Source organism: Rousettus aegyptiacus, unplaced genomic scaffold (assembly GCF_014176215.1).
Source record: "Rousettus aegyptiacus isolate mRouAeg1 unplaced genomic scaffold, mRouAeg1.p scaffold_m13_p_13, whole genome shotgun sequence".
Taxonomy (NCBI): Eukaryota; Metazoa; Chordata; class Mammalia; order Chiroptera; family Pteropodidae; genus Rousettus; species Rousettus aegyptiacus.
Window position 1 is genome coordinate 58,112,536 of NW_023416288.1, and position 16,568 is coordinate 58,129,103.

Here is a 16,568-nt window from a genome sequence, read left to right on the forward strand (position 1 = left end):
GGAGGGGGGGGAGAATTTCAAGCAGACATCGAAAAAAAGACCAAGCCTCCACGTACCCATCACCGAGCCTCAACATTATCCATTCATTATAGTTGATCTTATTTTATCTGGATCTCTATATACTTCCCCTCTCTACCCAAATCAGATTGCAGCAAATTCCAGACAATTTGACATTTCACTCATAAGTATTTCTACATACAACTCAAAAGGATACTTTAAAAACAAACAAAAATAAACCATATAGATACAAAATACCGTTATCATCTTAAAAGTAATTCCTCAATATCAAATACCCAGACAGTAGTCGAATTTACAACTGTCTCATAAATGTTATAAGATTTTGGTTTGGGTTTTTGCTTTTTATCTTTTGTGCAGGTGGTTTACTTGAATCCAGATCCAAGTAAGAACTATATGTTGCAACTAAATGACACATATGTAGGCTTCTCCCACGTCTTTTTAATTTTTCCCTTGCCCTTTATTTGCTGAAGAAACTGGGACTTTTATCCTTAGAGTTTTCTACCATGAGGTGTGGCATGTGTCCCAGTGATATGGTTAACATATTGCTCTGTGTTCTGGATATCCTGAAAATTGGCAGTTGGATCTAGAGACACCAGATCTGACTTACATTCAGGTTTTTTGGTAACAGTATGTTATAGGTGGCATTGTGTCCTTCCATCAGAAACACACTGCTGTTTACTTCTTTTAATTTTTACACATAAAACTGCTAGGTCACTTTGTGGTAATCTGGCTTTGGAAAAGAACGGCTACCCAGTTTATCCTACTTGACTGTCACAGAGACCAAATACACAGTGCGACTGAAAGCACATTTTCACTGCCTTGAAAAGGGTGAGGAATAGATATAAATCCGCATAAATTCAACCAGAGGAAAACAGAACTTTTCTTTTTGATTTGTGTTTTGTTTTGCATTCTGAAATAAAGCCTACATATCTTGCCAAACCATACAAACTCCCTTAATTCTTATTATAACTAATAACAGTTACTGAAATTAGTTATTAAATATTTATAACAATAAGTCCAACCCTTCACTTGAATTCAGAAACGTTGACATTAAAATTGCATGATGATCAAGTTAAGAACTATTTTTCAAAGATTAATTAGGCAATAAAGTGGCATTAATAACAATGTAAATTGAGTTTTAATGTCTAAAAACAGTATATTCAAATTTTGTAAAGTTTAATAAAATTCCAAACATACTCTTTATAAAATAATGTAATAAGCATGTTTGATAAATTTTTCAGAAGTCTATAGAGTAAGAAATAATTTTTCAAAATTGAGATCTTTGTTAAAACTTGTATTATTTCAAGGAATGACTATTTCTGTAATGTAAGATAAGCTTTTCATCTTTTCTAGTAATTTTTATAATTCAAATTTATAAAAAATCTTTTATAGTTTAAAAATGTCAATATGGATTATGCCCCTAATTATCAAAGCTTATAAATTGGTATAAGCATATAAAACTACAGAGATTAAATAGCCAAAGATCTAGAACTTGAAACTGGGTTTAGATTCCTAGCCTATTCTTATCTATTATTCTATAGCCAACTATTACATATTCTACTGTGTCTCTCAAGATTAGGGCAATAGTAAGTTATGAATTTCAGTAACTATCACATAGCCACTTAGAAGTTTAAAGGGTAAATTTTATTTCAGGAAAGTACTGAAATAAGACTTATAAATGAATAGGGGGAATACTCCAGAAACAAAATTTGTGCATGAATATAAATGTCTAATTAGTCATTTATCAGCTTTAATATAAAAAACACTTAGCTAAAAAAAAACAACATATACACACACAAAAATGCTTTCTGCAGTACTCTTGAGAACGGTATAACACTAGTGAACAAAATGTTCTGGAATCACATAATTGATAAGATACTGGAATCTGCTCACTATAAAACATTGATAAGAACTGTAAACTTTAATAAAAGCTTTCCAGATTTGTCATAAAAACAAATGACAACTCTTTGTGCTTCAAATTACAATGAAAGCACAGTTCTCATCCTGTTAGAGGACACCACTATTTGAATATGATAATTACATGAATATAAACAGCAGAACAGGATGTGCAATAGTTGCAATTGTTAAGTCAGAATCCCACATCTATTCTTAACTGATCCTAAGATCTCCTTTCTAATATGTTGTATTTAAAAATACTACTTTTCAATTTGACACAATATGAAAAATTAGTGTGAGCAAAACTGAGAAGAAAAATGTAAAAAAATGAAATAGTCAATTAAAAAAAAAATACCTTGAAATAATCATATTAAGCAAAATAAGCCAGAAAAAAAGTTGAAAATCACATGATATCACTTATATGTGGGATATAAAACTAAAAGCAACAAATGAACAGGACAAACAAACAGAGACTCACGGACATGGACAACAGACAATGGACTAGTGGTTACCAAAGAGTAGGGGGGAGGCGGGGAGGAAGGAGGTGGGGGGGAGGGGAATTTAAATCATTTCTTCAATTAAAAAATAAATAAAATAAATTTTAACAATAAATAATTAAAATCAATGTAATTAGGAAACAAAGATATCGTGATACTGTCATTTCAAATTTTAAAACTCTTAAGGAAAAACAGAAGCTAAAAGACCATTGTCACAAGCTCCAAGAAAGGGAAATAGTATTTCATATCATTTCTTTTCGGAGAAAAGAAAAATAAAAAGAATAGAAAAATAAAAAGTATATATTTCACAACATCATAATCTAATACAATTCTAAGTATCTTCCTATGCTCATGCTTATAAATGACAAAGATAACACCTCTTCCAAAACACATTTAAATTGATGGGTTCTTTCTCATAACAAAATTACCTAAAATCGATTTACCTGTCACATCAGGCAGCTGAGATATTCCCCTCAGTGCCAGTGCCCAGGCAAGTCTAACAGTGGCTTGCAGCCCAGGCAGTTTCCAAGGCTGTGAGTCTTGAAGGCGAGAGTGAACTGTTGCAATATACTGTTTCTCTGTCAACAGTGGAAGTTGATGAATCATGTCTGAAAACACAAAAACACATCACTGTACCAAAAAGAAAATTCTCACTTTTGATATACAAGAAAAATGTCTAAAAATCAGAAAATCAAGAGTATTCTCATCAAAGAATTAACATTAATGTTTGATAAACCAAAAAGTACATTATTGTAAAAATTGTGCAAACCGAAAATGAAAGAAGCTGATGATGATCTTAAATTCTATGATTTTCAATGGTTTTTATATGTGTACTATAAATAAATTAGAAAAAGTTAAAGAGCCATTCATGTTTCCTGTATATAAATTCTAAAATATAAATCAATGCTATTTAGATCAAAATAGAATCTTAAACTAATAGCCTAAATTTAAAATATCAAGCAAAACCTGACCAAATTAAAGGAGGCAAATTATAAACAAGTATCTATTCTGGTTATGGCATAAATGAAAAAGCCATATGATAATTGATGAATTTTCAATTTATAGTTCCATTGTACTATGGTACTTCAAATAAGAACAGGACTCTGAATAAGTATTAAAATAATGGGAAATACCAAAGAATTAATTTATTTTACTTCATTATTTGCTTATATTTCCTATTGATGTCATCTTGTGAATAATTAGTTCAGTGGTTCCCAACCTTTAAGAACACAATTATTTTAATTTCTTGTATTTTGAAAGTTTCTGTCTTCCACTGTATATGCATTAACTCATTTCTCCCACTTATTAAACAAAGATATACAGAATAACCAACAGACATTATGAATGAGTTAATCGATATAAGCAGCTGAAATCAATACGATTACCTGATACAAAAAAATCTTTATATCTTAGCCTATGAAACGTCCAAGCGTTCCATTTAGCTTCTGAAAGTCACAGCTTACAATCTTCCATTAACACAGCCTATCCCTACTTAATTCTGTGCTTCATTTCATTCAATACAGGAAATCTGACCAGTGCACTAACTAGCAGTAGTTCTACACGTGCTGCTTATTCTGTAACACACAAAGTACTGTGTGACGACTTGTTTGGAGGTAAGGGGTAGCTGTGTGTCAGATAAGCCTTTCCTTCAGGCTAAGAATGGTCACCAAAGATGAGTGGAAGATGTCTAGTCTCCTCATATACCTATTGAGAGATGTGGATGACAAAATCAAAAGTGGACAGGGGGTAACTGCTGGAATAATTCTAAATATCTATTATCTACATTAACTATCTATATTAAGTGGCAATAATCTTGCTTTTTGGGAATCATTTTTGCAATCCCCAGTACTAAGCAGTAATTAATTGGTTATGCAGTTGCCAAGTAAAATTTTATCTGCCTCAAAGAAAACATAAGTCAAAGATGGTATATTACTAAAAATAGTCATCTCCCTTTAGGATGTTTTCATGAAAGGTTTGAAATATGATTAAATAGTAAAGCAACAAGCAATTAAGTAAATTAGACACACATAACTCATAAACATGCATTACATAACCTTTAACACTTTCCCATTCAAAGACCCCAAAAGACAACAGAAATATGTAACAGAATGCAATTATTTTTAAAATGTGACCTTCTATCTAAATATTCAAACATGAACGAAGTGCACAAAAAGAAATATAACAATGTATTGTATTAGTTAAAATACCACCCTTCTTAAATGTTCTCTACAATTTTAAATCTGATTTTTAAAAAATAAATGTACTAATAGGTATAAAATCCAATACCATCACGTTCCTCTGTGCTCTGTTCTAGAAAACTGATGTCAAAACAGTAGAGAAGTGCCATGAGGAGAGCCAGATTCACTGTATCCAATGAGCCATTAGCCTCAACTGTCACTCTTTCCAAATGTCCAATCAGGAGTAGAGTGTCATCTTTGCCTAACGGTGACTGGCAAGCCCAGGCAAAAAGGCTTTCTGCCAGAGACTGCCTGCACTCCTTGATGAGATCGGAAACCTAGAAATAAAAATGTATGATTATCAGTATAAATAGATGACAGTGAAGCCTGGTCTTATTCCAAAATACAAACGAGCTTTTATAAAGGCTAACTATATAAAAGTATTGAATCTACAAGGGACCTTATGATATCACCTCTAGAGTTATGAACAAACCCATATGTTAATTCCTCATTAAGTTGCAAGCTCCTGCATGGGACAACCAATCTCTTGAAGAGTTCACTCCAAAAAAAAAAAAAGAATGGCACATAAAGGACTAGAAAAAAACTGAAATACAAGTCTATTTCATAGACACAACTGCCTACACACTTTAATATGCATGCCTGTACCAGAAGAATATGCTGTCATGCTTATACTAAAAGAATTCTAATTGTCATGACTTTTCGGCCTCTGAGATTTGACAACCCATGATCTGACGTTATTGAACCCTTGCCTCTTTGCGATGCTTTTCACTGCCCAAACCCCTCTCACGTTGTAGTTTCTCAAACTCGTTGTTCACATCAATCTGTGACACCAGAGTAAGGATTTTATAAGTCAACCCTTGCTGCATCAGCTCATCTGTAAAGCGTGTTGTCATGGAAACCAGCTCTGGACTGTAAAAAAAAGAAATCAATCCGCAAAGTTATAATGAACAGTAATGTTTATACATCCTCATATGGGTATAGCAAACGCTCTTTTGACAATAATGCTGGATTACTAGAAACAATCAAGATGAATTATAACCTAATTCTCCCTTTCTAGGGATCACTGGGTTTCAATAAGCTTCTAACCATAAATAAGTGAATTATTTTTTATTTGTAAATGAAATAAAGTACATTTAAATCGTTCTATCATTCTTGGCGGAATGAGGGAATATATATGATTTAACTTCTTATGTGACATTACTTAAATTATTAAGGAGAAATTTTTGTTTCTAAAATTATAATTCTTCAAAAGTAATTTCTAAATAACCCCTGAAATCCTAAGAAGCAAACAGACCTGAGTTCGAGGGTCCATGTCTTTCCTCGTCTAGACTGTATTAAGGCTTTCAGGGAATTTGCAATGCATCGCTTTCCATCCCAATATAAAAGGACAGCTACTAATCCTCTGGTGAGGCCTGGAAAATGTGGCTGTTGGTGCTCTCCTGGAAAAGAAAATAATTAGTAAATACTTTTGTGTTTAAGATAAGACAAAAATTATTATCCCAGTGTTCAAAGAACTCACAGAATATCAGGGTGTAAGAGGCCCTAAGGGTCCTCTACCTCAAACATCCATCCCCTGTTGTATTCTCTTTCACATGAAATCTTTCAAATATTTGGAAGTTTCTTCCCCTAGAGTCTTCTCTGAAAATAAAATAGGCTTTATGTTTCATTTTCACTTTTAAGTGCTGTCCTTCGAGTAAGTTCCACTTTGTCCTTCTTAAAGTACCGGCCTGTAGTTCATTTCATTTCCTATGGCTTCTTCTCCCCTCAGGCAGTCACTCCCTCACGCCGCTCCCTTCAGTTCCCCAAATGTATCTCACTGCTTCACACCTCTCCGCAGGTGATTGATTGCCTCCGTCTTAAAGCCCTACATCCTCCTGGGTTGCACGACTATTCCACTTGACATCTGCCTAACTCAGTTTTCAACACATATCTTAAGCCTCAGGATCTCTGTGAAGACTTCTCTGTACAATCCAAGGCCAATTTAATTTCCTGCCCTCTGGACCATCATTAAATCTTGCACGAATTTACATTAACACACTTAATGGTGTCGTAATTACTTGTTTCCATGTCCTTCTCGATTACTAGACTACAAACTCTTTTAAACTGGTTGAGGTTTTATTCATCTTTATATCCTTGGAACCTTAACACAGTGCCTGGCTCATGGTATGCACAGATTAAATGTTTGTTAAGTCAAAATAATGAGTGAAATTCAAAACTCAAACATGTTCAGTTAACATCTCTGTCATAAAACAGGAAAACTACTTTACTCATTCTCAGTATCATACTTCTTTTAATGCAGCCTTACTTAGGTCAAAAGGGATCTTGGCAGCTACATGATATCTTTAGACATCTTAGATTTTCCTTCAGTCAAAATGCCCACATGGCTTCTTATATATGAAAATTAACTACTTATTTTACAGTAATTTCATTATTTTCTCTGTATGGAAGACAGAGAAATAATTTCCAAGTTATTCCAGATCATATAATTTTTCTACTTCAAGCCCCTGCCAACAACTTCCTATTGCAGTTAGAATGAAATCCAAATAATTTTCATGGCCTATAAGATTTAAAACGATCTGATCCCTGTTCTATCCTTGTCTTCCTTTACTCTCCTTGTGTCTTTCCTAATGTTCCCACCACAGTGGTCTTTTTACCCCTTCGCATGCCTTTCTTCTCACCTCCAGCACTTGCTGTCTGCTCTGCCTAGAACGCCCTTCCCCAACAGCTCCGACACCCTGTCATCATGCGAGCTGCAGGTCAAACATTCCAATTTCAGAGAGGCCTTCTCTAAGTTATCTTTTTAAAGTTGACCCCTACCAGCTCTCATCTCTCTCTGACCCACTGCCTTGTTTTATTTTCTTCCTAGAACTCAATATTATTGAAATTATCTTATTTTGATCTATTCATTATCTGAATCACTTTCTCAAAAAGAAACTCCAAAAGAGCAATGACCTTATCTTCTTATTCATTATGGGACAACAAATGCTTTGTGCTATAAAATTTCTGAGATGCAGCCAACAATTCTTTGCTAGTGAACTACCATGTAAAAGCTTATCTAAAAAAAAGGTAAATTACCTTTAACACTGCCAATCGCTAAACTTAAAGCCTTAGTCAAAGATAACGGAAAAGTAGTATTTTGAATACAGTTTTCAAACTAACAACATCCTTAAAAACTATTTCGGAATCTAAATGATATACCACTTCAAACTCTGAGTGAATAATGCTAGAATCCTATACCACACCTTACCATAGGTAAAGTTAAATGATAACCTACCGGCCAGGAGAAGTTCAACGGCGGCCAGTTCTCCAATATCAAAAAGATCACTAAGGATAAAAGCCTCTTTAATGAGCTGTTCGGGAAGCAGTCGGGTCCCTTGCTGACCCTGGATGGCGACTCCCTCTGTACTAGCCTTCTGAACCTTCTCATGCTGTTGAACATTTTTTGGCTGCAATGGTAAAAGTAAATAAGATCATGTAATGAAAAATAGTATGTTGGAGACTAGATCTTAAATTGTTACCTAGAGAAGTTTATTTATAAGCAGCCTGATAACATGACAAAAAAGCATTTCTTAACAAATAATCTGCAACTAGACTTTTATAAGATGATATTTTACATCACCTTTGCCTTTTTACACTACTACTATCTTCTCAATAACCGCTTCTGTTACACTCTGAACTACAAGATTTTGAGAAAGCACATAAAATAGCATATTATTTTTCAAATTTTTTTGAAAAATTGGAACTTTTCCAATTATATATTGAATAAAAAAATTAAGGTCTTCAACTGGGAAATAGCAAATGGATATATGAATTAATGATAGTTTATTAATATATTCTTTAAAATGTAGTTCTATCCCCAAAAAAGGTCTTACTTGGTTCAAATATTTAACAAAGGACATATAGAATTACTTGATGGATCATAAAATCTTAGACATTTATACCTTCAAAAAGGCCACAAAAAGCATTTAATCTAACTCCTCCATTAGCAGATGAGAAAACTGATGCCCAGAGAAATCAGATGACTAGTCTGTGGGCGTACAATTCTAGTGGTAGAGGCAAGACTGGAACTTGGCTCAACTGGTTCACAGGGTAGGACTCTTTCTAACAAAAAATCACTAAAAAGCAAAAGGCCATTTCTGGCAAGACAAACCCATGTATAGTTTTTAGATGGCCTTGTTAGTTTATAAAAGAAAACTGTCAAACAAAATTTCTAAATATAAATGCCTCCACTGAAATACTCTAGTCCCGGTTGAAAAGGATTTCAGGAAGCAGTGATTAATGATGAGCAAGAATTGATTAGCTCAGCTAACAACCCGCATGACATTATGAAGAGCTAAAGTGTTGACATGTGCCTAGAAACAAATAACATAATCAATTTTACTGAGTTTAAATGTATTTATTAACTGTAAGTCAGAAATTCCAAGGAAGCTCATATTTCTAGACTATATTAAACATGTTAAATTGTATTCAAATATTATTAAGATATCTGCTAGCTAGAGATAAATAAATACACTATTAACTTCTATGGAGAACAAAAAGAATATAATACTACTCCTAGGAAAAATTACATTTTTAGAGAAAACCTGAATCAAGTAACTAGGACAAGTAATAATATTTTATGTACATGCATTAAGAGTTAACTTGCTCCTTCAATCTTTAAAAAAAAAACAAGAAAGGAAGAAAGGAAGGAAGGAAGGAAGGAAGGAAGGAAGGAAGGAAGGAAGGAAGGAAGGAAGGGAAAAAGCAAATCTGAGAAGCAACAAAGAAAACTTCCTACTGGATTTTTGAATAGTGAGATGAAGTCCGGCTTATGTTTCTTCAGAATTATGTCAAGCAGGTGGACAGCTTCAGGTTGTCTTCTCCAGAGAGCATTCCCCACCATTTGCCAAATGTCTTTGTAAGGACCCCATAGACTAGCAGCTTAAAGGAAAAATATATAAAATCAGTATCATGGAAAATAACATAAGGTATTGTCTGCACATTTTAGTCATGCTCATGGCTACTTTTAAATATATGGAGTTATACATACAAACCAAACATTAACATAAAGGCATACTTAGTATTCGCAAGTAAAAATATGCATACGATTTTATCTAAATATAATGTAAAGTTAATCCTGATTTTAAATTGGAGTATCAGTTAAACCTAGTTTTGCCGCTTTTTTAGCTGTATGAGACGGAGTGAAGAAATAACCTCTTAAACTTCAGTTTCCTTACATATAAAACAGAGACATCATCTGCTTTGTAGGCTTGAATGATTAAATGAGATATACTAAAATAAAACACACAATACAGTGCCTGGCACATTGTATGCATACAATAAATGTAAGTGCCTTTCTATCCCTCCAGATCATCCAAATAAAAAGCAGGAGCAGGGGAAAAAACGAATTTTGCAAAATTTAGCAGCTGAAAAAAAAGTCCTTTGTTTTAGCTGGGATATTAGCTATCAAAAAATAGCATAGAAATATGGAATACTTTTGTAAATTTGCATAAAAAGGATCACATTTTGATATGTAAAGGTAATATGTAAAAATAAGCAATACTTACTAAACTTTTGTTATGGGCCACTGAGCAGGGTTCTTAGCTCTTTACATGTATTATTTCATTTCAGAACACTATGAGGTCAGAGCTACGTCTTCCTCCATTGTATATGTAGGAAAACTGAGGCAGAGAGGTCAAGAAACTCACCCAAGGTCACACTGGATAAGTAAGTAGGTCCTGAACCCAGGCAGTCTGGCATCAGAATGTGCCCTAACCACTAAGCTATACAGCCTCCATACATAAAACTTAGAAAGTGAAAATAAGATAAATTTAGGTATTTCAGACATATCTGGTAAATAGTCTGGTAAGTGAAGAAATTAAGATCATATCTAGACATACCTTGGCAAATTCACCTGAAATCAGCCAAATTCACTCACCTAAAAATATTTAAGCTCCACAAATGAACAGTACAATATCATAGGAGATAAGATAAACAATCCCGGTCTATAAAAACTCAAATCAAGTTTTGAGACAAAGTGTACATCAGTGAGTTATTTCCATAACAATACAAAAAAGCAACGTGACTGTTGCCACAAAACAATGTAAGAATTTCAAAAGATCGAAATGATAGGCAAGGACTTCTAGGGGGTGACTGCACTGGTGCGGCAAGCTGAAGGATGAGGAACACCTGGGTGGCGAAGAGCAACAAAGAGCAAAAGTGAGATTAAAGATGCTGGATTGGCGGCTTTTAAACTTTTCTGGACTATAACCCATGGTAAGAAATGTTCCATATCTCAATCCAATACACATATACATGCAAAACCAAAACAAGTTTTATATAATATACTAATATTCATTCATTTATTACATCAATGCACTCATATTTTGTATTCTCTTTCCTTTTTTGGTAGGGGACCCACTAAATTTATTCAAGACCCACTATTTGAAAAACACTACCCTGAAGTCTAAGGTTTCTGTTTGCAATCAGATACAGTTCCCACGTGTGTTTTTATAGACTCTGAAAGGGAAACTAGTCAAAACCAATCAATCGCTCGACAAATGAAACTCAGAACTATAGCCTAACAAGTAATAGATGGTCTATAAATACATTTAACTGCTATCTGAAAAAACACAAAACCAAATAAAGTTACCAGGATAATAAGAACAACATGAAAGAAAAGTATAACCTAATTAAATGCATTACAATCCTATGAACAATTTTGCCAGAAGAATGCAATGTATTGGGAATTGTTTTTAAAGGGGGGATGTGTAGGGGGAGGACAAGACTTAAATCAGTCAAGGTAGATCATTCATTCACTCAACAAATATTTACTGAGGGCCTTCTGAGTGCTTGGGACTATACACAGAGCAAGACAGACGGGATCCGTTATAGAACTTAAAGATTGACAAGAGATAGACATTAAACATAGACTTCAAAAAACAAATTACCAGTATAATAAAAGATGTAATGATGTATGGAGTGCTGAGAACACCCACTCTAAACTGAAGGGTAGGGCAGGAAGCGATATATCAGGTCTTTGGTGTAAGGATGTGGGGTATGAGAATCAGTATGACCAGACGACACATAGAGAGCAACCATCCAACCCCCTGCTTTGCTCCCATACTTGCCAATCTTCTGATTAAAAATACAGCTTGTCATATAAATTTCTAGGGTAAAGAATGTGCTGGCGAACCAGCATGAGTACCCACGCAGATTACCTTCCATTGAAGATCAATAAATTGGCATGCTGGTAAGGCATATGTCTGTCTTTTAATGAGTTTAATTAGAGAAATTCAATTACTGGGATATAATCAACTCTAGATAAACTAACAAATATTAGAGTTCTGGGCCTGCCAAAACGAGGGCCAACCCTAGATCCTGGTGACCTGCTATGAGATGCCTAGTTGGATGGTGACTAACAACTTCATTTTCTTGGCCCTCTCTAACAGCAAAGGATAGCATAGTTTTTGAGCATTGGATTCCAATACCAGATGGACTTCTTTCCTATTAGTAAATGGAAAAGTTTCTAATACTAGCAGATGACAAAATGAAAACTGGCACACAATGGTGTGACTGTTGGATTAATTACACTAAGAAGTGTCAAGAAGCCACTCGCGAGGTGACAGAACCTCAACTAGGATAAGGACAGTAAAACAGACAAGGCCTGTTGGTCAAGTTAGAACTGGTGACTGACTGGCACAGGATGTAAAGAAAAGGTATCAAAAATGACTCCTAGGCAAATCTGAAACGTCTTATCACAGGTATTTTAAAAATGTGACAAAGAGCTGACAAAAGTAACTCTGTCTATAAAAATAATACTTAATATACAATAGAACCTCTGAAGAACTAATCAATTTCATTGTGCTATACATATGTAGCTTGAATAAACACAGGAAGTTCTACAGAAAAATTCCACTCCCCTCTCTTTTTGTGGGGAGGCAACCAATAATAGGTCAAAAATACACACACGCGCACACACACACACAGATCTACAGGCCTCTTTAGTCCATTATTAATACCAACACATCACAGAAAGTAGTTGTAACAAAGATTTATCTTTAGTTTGACTAATTTTAGTAAAAATATTCCTGTTATTGATTACAAATGAAAGACTATAAATTTTTCCAAATTACTAAATATGTATTTTTAACCTAAATGATTTGTTCATTTGAGAAACACTGTGCATTTGTCTTCCTTAATGTTTAGGGATAACCCCAGCAAGTGACATTTATTTGCTCATACATCATGTAGTCAGTAAGCTTACCATGTAGTATTTATCATGCAATCACACCTAAGTGTAACATCCAATTTGTTAAGTACAACAAAGGAGAGATACCCAGGACAGAGATCAGGAATATTCAACCTAGCCAGGGACGTCAGAGAAGGGAAGGATTCATTAAGGAAGTGACGGTTAGACTAAAATCTGAAGGATAAAAGATGGGAGTTGACTGAGGGGTCAGAAGTGAGGACATGCATTCCAGAAGGAGAAGAGAGTATGTATGTTCCCAAAGCAGAGGGAACACTGCACTCCAAAGAATTAGGGAGAAGCCCAAAAGATCTTGAGTACAGAAAAGAAGGGTTTGGCAAGGGAGGCAACTTCCATATCTCACGGGGCTTCCTAGCCCATACTAACGATTCTGGCCTTTACCCCAAAAGATCAAGCAAGATAAAGATTAAAACTGTCTGCTGGACTTGTGAAACAGAATAGCATGCCAACTTTCTTGAGAGCTATTTAGGAGGATGGGAAGATACTAGGGGGGCGGGGGGAGAGGAGGTATGGAAATGAAGTCAGTGAACACTGATAAACCTTTTGAAAGGTTTGACTGAAGAGGAATAAAAGGGCAGTAATTGGAGTCATGAGATCAAGATAAAGAAGGGAGGTTAGTGGAAAGGAAAGGAGCAAGAAGACAGGTGCAGGTATAAGAAAGGAGTAACAGGAAAAGGGCATAAAGGGTGGGGTTTTCCTTGGAGAGAGAGACTTACAAAGGGTATAGATATATCTAGATTTGTAGGTATGAGGGTAAAGAAGGAGAGTTCCTGACTGTTGGCTTCTATTTGCTCTGTGACTATGAAACTAAAGGATCAGTTGGAAGTTAAAGATTTGAGGAGTATAAAAAGGTCTGAAACAGTCCCTGCTGTGAAGAGAACAGGTAACCAGACTACCACAGAAGGACTGTCAAGCAGTGTTAATGGTTGTGTATTAACGAGCTCTATGTCTACTCAGCCAAGGTAATACTAGTAAATCATGCAGCCGAAACTCAAGCATAAGTCTTAGAACTCTATAACCTCTGTATTTTGCCCCTTCTACAACTCTTTAATATGTTTACTTTTTTGGAATTGTGGTAAAAACAAACAAACACCACACCTAACAGTTTATGTTAAACACTTTTAAGTGTTTTTAAATGTTAAATGCATTCGCACTGTGTATGTAAATCAGATCTCCAGAACTTTTTCATCTTGCAAAACTGAAACTGTACCCATTAAATAACTCCCCATTTCTACCTTCACTTAGCCATTAGCAACCAACATTCCTTGTTTCTAGATGCTTCATATAAGTGGAATAATTAGTATTTGTTTTTTTTGTGACTAGCTTACTTCCTCAAGGTTTATCCATGTTGTAGCATATGACAGAATTTCCTTTTCAATAATATTCCACTGTATGTATAAACCACAATGTTCATTCATTGGTCTCTGGGTTGCTTCCCTAAAATGTTTAATTTTTTTAAAAAAATATTCTGATTCTTGGCTTATAAAAATGTTTCCTTTCTATGTTGCCAATTAAACACTTGTGCCACAGGTCTTATTACACAATGTATATTCTTTGTGACTGTTGACAACTCCTTTTTCTCTCAGTGATTTATGCTTAATAGCATGAGTATGTACTAAAAAATGTGTATAACTACACATATTACATGCAAACCTTGCTTTTAAGTTAACATCAGGGTGGGAGGGTGGGATAACAATATTAGAAAAGTAACTTCATTACTAACATCCAGATATATAAAATATGATGTAATAAAATGAATCAGATTGTGTTTAAGTAGCAGCATGTAAGTATCAAAGACTGGCTTAGAGGTCATTAGCAGTATAACCTTGGAGAAATTACTTAACTACTCTAAGACTCTATTTCCAAATCTGTAAAATGGGATCTTTAATAGCAGCTGCCACATAGGTACATAAAGGGAACTAAATGAGATGAGATAAAAGTACAACTCAGTCCAGTGCCTGGGAAACAGCAGGTGCTCAAAAAAAGATAATTCTTCATTATTATAAGATAATTTATTATAGTGTTTCTGAAATGGTTTGATGTGCAAAACTCTGATAACTTTTCAAAAATATCAGTCCTGTGGAAAGTAGAACCAGCACCAAAAATAAAAATAAAAACCAACAAATGACTGCATAGACAGAAAGAAAAGGCACCCAAAAGAGTCCTCTTGCGTGAGATTCTCTACAAGCATTAATCACACAGATATGTTCTTAATTTGCCCTTGAAGGTACTTACATCTCAATCCCGACACTGACATTCTGAGCAGCCAATTCATTTTCCGGCATCCTTGCCCCGCCCACTAGGCGCCAACAGTGCTTCCCGGGAACTGTGACACTTAAAATGCACCCACTCTTTCAAACGCCCCAGGTTGAGAATCGCCAAAAGAGAACCCACCCCAAATCTTACAGAGTTCCTGTACTACCTTCTACAATCTACCCCTTTCCCAAGATCTATCGTTCCAAAGGTACAGCAGCAACTAGGGGAGGGCCACAACCGCAAAACTGGGAATCATCTGCTGAGCCCGTGGCGACGCTTTTCGGGCACCTTTCGGGATGCAGGCTTCATAATCGAGGGCCCTCGCTTCCTGCAGGGCCCTCTAATACCCACGAGGGGTCCCGGTGCCTACTTTGGGGTGCGAGTTTTCAGCCTGCGCTCGTGGCTGAAAAATTTCTCAGGTCCTCTGGCCTCATTGCTCGAGACTCGCGTATCCTGGCGAAATCCTGACAGCAGACACAAAGTGGGGTGGGGAGAGGGAGGGAGCACGCTCAGACCTGGGCTGCTAGAGACAGCGTGCAGGTTTACTGTGGACAAAGCCTCCTGGCCTCGACCCTCAAACCCCAAATCAAGGGCTAAGCCGCAGCGCCGACGCGTGCCATTCAAACTGGGAAGGGGCGGGACTCTGGGCCCGGAGCTAGAGAGAAGAGGGCACTATGCACAAGTGGGAGCCTGGACTCCAAAGAACCTCACAGGCCGGGTAGCTCGCTGAAGAAAGGATCATTGCCCTACTGCAGGTTTCCTTCTGTCCCGCCGCACTTACCCGAATTTACCGCCAACAGCGCCGCCATCTTGGATGCGCACCAACGGAGCCCTGTGCCGCATGAAAGCCCCAGAAAAGGGTGAGGCTGCCCGAGGCGACACCTGACCAGAAAGGTGCCACGCTATCCCCTCAGAACCACCCACTCGACCGACCCAGGCGTACGACGATTCGAAAATCTGCTCTAACCCACATACGTCAATTTTCGCCAGGATTCTTCCCACTCAAATAAGGCGAGGGCAACCAGTTCAGAGATGCGAGGTCCTTGATTTGACGTTAGTCGTGCAGTGCACCCTGGGACTTGTAGTTTCTAATGATGGATAAAGTTAGGGGGAACAATAATAAAGATGTTCTGAGACTAGTTATTAACTAGTCTCAGAAATGATGCCTATTTATGTCAATATAAAAGCCGCAAATTCAAATCATCATCTCCATTTCAAATTAACTATTCCTGGCATTACTCCTTTACTTTGGAGAGTGGAGCGGGGTGTAAGGTGCCTAAACCTCAAAAAGCTATTTGAGCGATAACAAACCGTGTTTTAGTACATTTCAATATTTCAAGAGTATTGCATCAACATAGTTGCATAGCGTGAAACAAATCAAAATAAAACAAGTCATAACTTTTTATTATGAAATTTTCAAATGTATACAAACTTAGAATAACGAATGCCCAGCTT

General features: G+C 36.0%; 1 protein-coding gene across 2 annotated transcripts in view; it reads right to left on the reverse strand.

Annotated features, from left to right (window-relative positions):
- The window catches only part of NUP205 (nucleoporin 205), a 66,430-nt gene extending 50,305 nt beyond the window's left edge, over positions 1 to 16,125 (reverse strand). The window contains exons 1-7 of one of the 2 annotated variants that reach the window (XM_016121107.2): positions 15,895 to 16,125; positions 9,387 to 9,529; positions 7,884 to 8,055; positions 5,904 to 6,048; positions 5,359 to 5,518; positions 4,698 to 4,926; positions 2,855 to 3,019 (exon numbers count right to left, since the gene is read on the reverse strand). In XM_016121107.2, the coding sequence (XP_015976593.1) occupies positions 2,855 to 3,019; positions 4,698 to 4,926; positions 5,359 to 5,518; positions 5,904 to 6,048; positions 7,884 to 8,055; positions 9,387 to 9,529; positions 15,895 to 15,922 (1,042 nt within the window). In that variant the 5' untranslated portion in view covers positions 15,923 to 16,125. Of the gene's footprint in view, positions 1 to 2,854; positions 3,020 to 4,697; positions 4,927 to 5,358; positions 5,519 to 5,903; positions 6,049 to 7,883; positions 8,056 to 9,386; positions 9,530 to 15,092; positions 15,118 to 15,894 lie in introns of those variants that run through there. The other variant, XM_036230868.1, reaches the window with a different exon arrangement.
- Positions 16,126 to 16,568: the final 443 nt, after the last annotated feature.